Source organism: Alosa alosa, chromosome 19 (genome assembly GCF_017589495.1).
Source record: "Alosa alosa isolate M-15738 ecotype Scorff River chromosome 19, AALO_Geno_1.1, whole genome shotgun sequence".
In the NCBI taxonomy this organism is placed as follows: domain Eukaryota; kingdom Metazoa; phylum Chordata; class Actinopteri; order Clupeiformes; family Clupeidae; genus Alosa; species Alosa alosa.
The window spans coordinates 29,063,372-29,070,871 of NC_063207.1; the positions used below are offsets into that span (position 1 = coordinate 29,063,372).

General features: G+C 48.5%; 1 protein-coding gene across 2 annotated transcripts in view; it reads right to left on the minus strand.

The window, feature by feature from the left end:
- Positions 1-7,500, minus strand: part of akt1 (v-akt murine thymoma viral oncogene homolog 1) — a 57,954-nt gene that overhangs the window by 21,015 nt on the left and 29,439 nt on the right. For both annotated transcript variants that reach the window (XM_048228532.1, XM_048228531.1), the window contains exon 3: positions 749-877. In XM_048228532.1, coding sequence (XP_048084489.1) covers positions 749-877 — 129 coding nt within the window. The remainder of the gene's footprint in view (positions 1-748; positions 878-7,500) is intronic.

The following is a 7,500-nucleotide window of genomic DNA, read 5'->3' on the forward strand; positions in this document are numbered from 1 at the left end:
CCAAATTCTTCCAAAATGTTTCTTCCCTTAAGAATAATCTTTTCTGCCTACATTTGTCAGGCAGTAAGGTTTGATAGTAAGGAGAGCACAGTAAGACATATCACAGTATGCTACTATGTGTGTGTGTGTGTGTGTACTGTGTGTGTGTGTACTGCGTGTGTGTGTACTGTGTGTGTTTTGTGCCTGCGTGTGTGTGTGTGTGTGTGTGCACTGTGTGCACCGCCATGCGGCAGGTACTATCATATTTAATATGAGGGCTTGCCTTTCACTGTTCTTATTCTAGCTGGATTAAGACCAAGACTGCACTATACTACAGTAGACTGCTGTTTCTTCCCTTAAGAATAATCTTTTCTGCCTACATTTGTCGACAGTAAGGTTTTGATAGTAAGGAGAGCACAGTAAGACATATCACAGTATGCTACTATGTGTGTGTGTGTGTGTGTACTGTGTGTGTGTGTACTGCGTGTGTGTGTACTGTGTGTGTTTGTACTGCGTGTGTGTGTGTACTGTGTGTGTGTGCTACTGTGTGTGTGTGTACTGTGTGTGTGTGTGTACTGTGTGTGTGTGTGTATGTGTGAGTGCTACTATGTGCGTGTGTGTGTGTGTGTGTACTGCGTGTGTGTGTGTGTGTGTACTGTGTGTGTGTGCTACTATGTGTGTGTGTGTGTACTGCGTGTGGGTAATCTGTACTGTGATGCGAGCTGTGAGAAGTGTCAGGTGTGGCGGTGAGATTCCCAGCTTGACTCACGGGCCACGGAGAAGTTATTCAGAGGCGTCTCCAGCTGATCCACATCCTGCGGCCGCTCCTTATAGCCGATAAACGTACCGTCGCTCTTCAGCAGGAAATACCTCGGCCGCCAGGTCTTGATGTACTCTCCTGGAGATGCCCAGAGAGAGAGAGAGGGAGGGAGAGAGGGAGGGAGAGAGAGAGGGAGGGAGAGAGAGAGTCAGTGTCCAGAGAGTACAGTTGTTTCATGTCCAGTTGTTTCATGGGAGCAATGGGAGAATAGTGTTGCTCATAGAAACAGAAAGGGAAACATCACATCATCTCCCATGCAGAGAGCACAATGCTAACAGCAGCACACCATGAGATGACCCTTGTGATGACCTATGTGTGTGTAAAATGTGGCCACTTAATCAACTCCATTTGAAAGTGCTACTTCAATGGTGTTAGTGTGTGACAGATCAGATGACCAGCTCCCCTCCTTCCCTCCCCTCCATCACGTCCCTGTGTGGGCGGCTGCTGCTTTCTGCTGCTGTGGCAGGGGTCAGACAGACAGCCGTGGACAGCACAGAGTGGGAGTTGGAGGCTCAGTCAGGACCCCCTCCACTAATCCACCTGTGCCACCGCCTACCAGCACCGAATGACACCACACACACCCAACTACGTCAAGCACACACACACACCACTTGAAAACAAAAACTCAACATCTTAGGCCACTGGAGAAGGACAAGCTGGAGCAGCTCATGTCATCACAAACAAACAAACAAACAAACAAAAGAGTGAGTCATGGGCACAACACAGTGCAATAGGAAGATGAGATGAGATGAGCAGGCCTGAAGATTTACCACAGGAGAGCGAGAGAGGGCGAGAATGAGGAGGGGAAAAAGTGTCATTTATTTTTAATTACGAGCGCTGGATATTAACCCCATGCTGAGCTGGAGCAAGCTGTCCCTAATTGCCCCATTTCCTGTCGCACACTTGCTCCGAACAGAAAGTCAGAGAGAGAGAGAGAAGAATATTAGTCAATCCAGACGTCTGTTCCTGTCTGCAAGACACAGACTTCCGAGATTAGTGTGTATCAACAAACACACTCTCACACACACCCTGCCAGCCGCACCGGTCATGTGGTCATGACACAGAGGACAGAGGTCAAACAGAAAGGGCGCAGGAGCCCATAAGATACACTGTGATTGCCTGACGCGTGAGGCAGTGCAGTGTGTGACAAAGGTGTAGTGAAGCGCGTGAGGAGGATGTGCTTGATTTGCAGTCCTCAGCTCTAGCTCACCTCCATCACACGTGTATAAGGACGCCCTCACGCTGGGCATCCCCTGGCCCTCAGTACACACAATCTCATTGTGCTCACATGCTGCATGAAACCACCATTCAAATAGTGTAACATACCCAAGCCAAACTCATCATGTGCTAGCGACCGCTGACCTGCATTCTGCTGAGACCCTCACCACTCACACAGATTGGAGTCATTTGTGTAAGAGCCTGGTATATGTCCATGTGATTCTTACACAAGCTTATTAGCTTGTGTTGGCAGCCTCTCAACAAGCTCTCGGAGGTTGTTTAGTATTTGTTTATTGTATTGACATTTAATGACCCACAGCCTTTAAAAGGTGTCATTAAAGGTGACCATGCCTAACATTCCTGGATTTAGAGAAGAGATGCATTTCATGTCTCTTGCCGCATATGAGAGATGGATTTGAGTTGCCCTGCCGCATAGATATGTGAATTGCTTTTACACCAATTTACAACTGAATGATACACCTGTTCCATGTCGGGGCTCATTTCGTATGATAAAGAGTTGTAGTGCATTAGTGCGAGGCTTTCGCCTGTCGACAATTTAACACCAAACCATTACAAATGGGGAGCAAACTACCAGCAAAACACCTGATTTACTGCAACTGGTTAAGGGCTTATGTGTGTGTGTGTGTGTGTGTGTGTTTTTGGAGGGGGGGGGGGCACAAACATCTGCCCTAACCAAAGCACCGTATACTTCACACTTCAATTTGCAGCAGATGCCCAATATGTTATTACTGCTGTTGCCATTTTTCATCGTGGCACGAGGGGGAGATTTTTCACACTGGCGTCTGTTCTGCGGCGTAAGTATTCCTTCATAAAAGCCTAACTTCATTTAGGAATTAGTTCTACTTTGTCAGCCCCTGGCGTACAGTGCTTACAGCTCGGAAACACCACTGCTGATAGCACAAACCAGATCGGTTTTATTTATCAGCTGTTTTGTCCACACGCACAATGCTGATATATCTCCATTCTGAGTTTGCTTTGTCAAATAACAGCAACTTATAAATTACAGTTTAAACATGTATAAATGACTGTATGGTAATGAATGATGTTGCATGTGTGTATTATTCTGAATACACAGTGCTAAACAGAATCACTTCATTCAGATAAGATTAATTGCAACCCTTTCTTATTCATCTAATTTTCCACTCAATTAGGATTACAATCGATACAAATGATTTTATCTCATTAGATCCTCATGTGACATAAGAAGTCAGTCAGACCATAACACCCTGGGAGAGTCTTCACAGAGATACTGCTATGCTGAAGCCTGTGGCTATATTTGGCCTTACATTCTATTTTTTATTCTATATTATATCTACTAATTATGCATTAATATCTATCTAATGCATCCATCTATGTACCTCTCCACCTCAATCTATCCATCTATCTACCTCCTGCAGCTGCCACTGCTGTGTGGGGGGCCAGAGCTGTCTGGTGCTGCCGCTGAGAGAGGAGGGCTGAGAACAGAGCAGTGGTGGGAACAGGAGCTGCGGTGCAGTGGCAGGCCTCTGGGCTCAGAGCTCAAGTCTTGGCTGACCCAGCAGCTCTCTCTCACTCTCTCTCTCCCCCTCTATCTCTCTCTCTCTCTCTCTCTCTCTCTCTCTCTCTCCCTCCCTCTCTCTCTCTCTCTCTCTCTCTCTCTCTCTGTTGGCTCGCAGCAGGGCCTGGCTGGCTCGCTAGGTTGTTGGTTGGTTGGCTGGGACAGGGGGGTTGTGGGAACAGAGGACAGTATGTCCACAATGCAGAACAGGGGGGTAAGGGGTGAGGTGGGATGTGTGTGTGTGTGTGTGTGTGCGTGTGTGTGTGTGTGTGTGGGGGGGGGGTGTTGAGTCACACGTCACCGCTGCACCATGACACGAGGCACCTTACCCCTCAAATGCCCTGCTGCACCCATCCACTGCCTGCCCCTGCATCGACTCCACCCCACCCCACCCCCACCCCCTAAGTGAGCCACAGCCACCCCCATAGCCTTAAATGCACTGATGTGATAACCTATAACACTATTGCATGCAGTACCATTACATTAGTATTGCAAACTACTACCACTACATCTCATCCATTTACTACGTGTCTTTTCTCCACAGCCATATGCACCCTCTCTGGGAATCAAACTCATGACCTTTTGGGTTGTTAACATCTTCCTTAATAGAAACATTAATACATATTACACCCTACACACGTGATCACAACTCCAGTGCTGTGTATCAGTGTACTGCTATGACTTGGATCTGCACGTAGTGGATTTTACTCCAGCTAGTTCCATTCAACTTAACTACACCAGCTACTGGAGACAGACTTTTGTCTGGGGTTGGCCTGTATCAAGGCTGTTAAGTTGTGCTTTGCTGTTAACTGTGCTGCTGCATTGTATGGCATGTGATCTCGGCCTCTGAGCATGTAGAGTGTGTCGTGGTTTACTGTAAGACAAAAGCCAAAGTGTGTGTGGATCTTCAGGCTGAGTCATACACTCACCTGCTGAAATCTGTTCACTCAAGTATATTAATGCCCTTTTTTAATCAACCATACACACACACACAGACACACAGACACACACAATAATTCAGTGTCAGACAGACTTTGACTCAATCCTATCCTGGTGCTGTGGAACGCTGTGTGTGTGTGTGTGTGTGTGTGTGTGTGTGTGTGTGTGTGGTGTGTGTGTGTGTGTGTGTGTGTGTGTGGGGGGGTGTGTGTGTGTGTGTGTGTGTGCTCTCCGTGGTGACTAAGCACAGCTAGGGTGACAGGCGGGCCTGAAAGCCAAGCCCCAGGGGCAGCGGCGGAGCCCATGGAGCCAAGCTGGGGCACATTACAGCTGATGGGCAGGGGCAGATGTGTGTGTGTGTGTGTGGGGTGTGTGTGTGTGTGTGTGTGTGTGTGTGGGGGGTGGTTGGTATGTTTACAACAAATGCTTGCACGCATACACATACACACAGGCACATGTGCACACACATTGCACTCACACTCACACTCACACACACACAGTATATTTGTATACAGTATATTTGTGCGGTGTGTGAGTGAGCATATATTGTGTGTTTACTGTCTGCACTGTGTGAGCAGGTGACATGTGTGAGTGTATGTGTGAGACATACACTCACATGTGTGAGTGTATGTCTGTGTGTGTGTGTGTGTGTGTGTGTGTGTGTGTGTGTGTGTGTGAGTGTGAGTGCAATGTGTGTGCACATGTGCCTGTGTGTATGTGTATGCGTGCAAGCATTTGTTGTAAACAGCATTATCCTCCATCCCAGGGGGCATGTGGGGCGGGGGTGGGGAGGTCCGGCTGTTGTGTGCCAACACCTCTGACGCACGCTGGCCACCTCAGCCTACATGGCTGGCACCGGGCAGCAGATCACCGCGTGGTCCCGCTGACCAATGACGCCACCCTGCATGCCAGCCTCTGGAGTGACACTAACAGCAGACCCCTCTGGGCAGTGGAGACTGCTGTGTGTGTCTATGTGTGTGTGTGTGTGTCATCAAGTTCCCTGAACAATGTTGATTTACGCTGTACACAGTGACCTCTGTAGAGCGGCTCACTGCCTTATTAATGCCAGTATAAAGACAGATGATGTACTGAGGCACCAGCAAGAGCCTGCATGCAAGACCCCTCACCAATTCCATTAGTAACAGCAAAACAAACATCAAATATTTGATCTCAACTCAGTAGGTAAGGACAGAGGCATAGAACAGGGCAGAGACACACACCACGTTTCTGACATCCTCCTTCCTGCTCACAGGACAGCGGAGGGGAACACTCCTCGGTCTGGTCTTAACAGGACAGCGCTGTGCAGCGGCTCACCATTCAGCCCTGTGGAATGTGACACCAGAGGTCTATCGCCCACGTGCCTCCCAGCTGCTACGCCCCGCCAGTGTTAGCCATGGTGGATCCACTCCCTTCGCTGCTAGTGTTAGTGTTAGCACTAGCAATGATGGCTAGGCTCCCAAGCCTTTAGCACTGGTGTTAGTGATGGCGGCTATGCCAGGCTAGGTCAGCCGCTAACAGATCTCCACTAGCCTTCCACATATCAAAGGCAGGCCTGTTTCATTGCAGGGTGGGGGAGGGTTTTTACTGTGTGTGGGGTCTGAACAGAAGAGATATAGCTGTGGGGAGATACAGGCCCAACTCTAGGGGATGTGTACCTCACACACACACACACACACACACACACACACACACACACACACAAAACACACACACACACACACAAACACACACACACAAAACAACACGAGGGGACGTGTAGTCAACACCTGGCTGAGCAGCAGGAGAGAAGCCTGAGCCAGGTAACCTGTGAGCGATTCATACCCGTAGTGAGTAAACACACTTCTGCAGGAGAATAAAAACACACACGCCCACAGAGGTTGTGAATCACACGCACATGCACACACACACGGGCAGGTATTTGCTCTGTCACACACACACACACACACACACACACACACACACACACACACACATGTTTACTCTCTCACACAGATTGCCACACAGAGATTGACACACACAAATTCCCACACACAGAACTACTTTGACACACTGCTCTATTGCCTCTCTCGACTGTGCTCTCTCTCTCTCACATTCTCTCACACACACAGATGTGTTTGTGGGTTTATCACCCAACAATTCTCTCGCTCTAACACACGCTTACACACACACACACACACACACACACACACACACACACACATTCACACACAAACACACACACTGCTACACATTGAACATCATATGACAGTCGCTCTGGCCACATCCGCTAGACTGTCTAGTCACTCTTACACCTTCCTCTTCTGTCTGTGAAAACAGACTTTGTGACATGAAATACAACACACAGAACTCTTTCTCTCTCTCTTTCTCTCTCTCTCTCTCTCACACACACACACACACACACACACACACACACACACACACACACAGACACACACACATTCATGCGTGCACACACACACACACACTCTTCCCCAATAGCCTCTGCTTTTCCTTTTAATCAGCCTTCCTCTTTTTCTTCTCACCAGTTCTACTTTCTTTTCCGAGGGCACTGACCGTCCCTCTCAGACAGAGGGGGAGAGACCGAGAGAAAGAGAGGGCAAGAGAGAGAGAGAGAGAGAGGGTGAGGGGGAGGTCAGGTGATGCAGAGGGGGTGAGGAAAAGATAGAAAGTGAAAGAGAAGAACGGTGGTAGAGAGGAAGAGAGAACTGTAGTGTTCTGTATTTTTCCATTTGGCTGCCTGACCAGTCCTCACTCTAACTCACCCACTAGTGTGCCGCACACCCAGACCCACAGCCATGAGCAGGGGAAACAGAGATGCAAGGAGAGAGAGAGAGAGGGAGGGAGAAAAGGAGAGAGGGAGAAGGAGAGATGGGATGAAGAGAAAGAATTTAAACATACACAGAAGGATAGAGACAAAGCAGAGAGAGGGGAGAGAAAGAAAGAGAGAGGACAGATGAAGAGAAAGGAAGGCAGATTGAGATAGCAA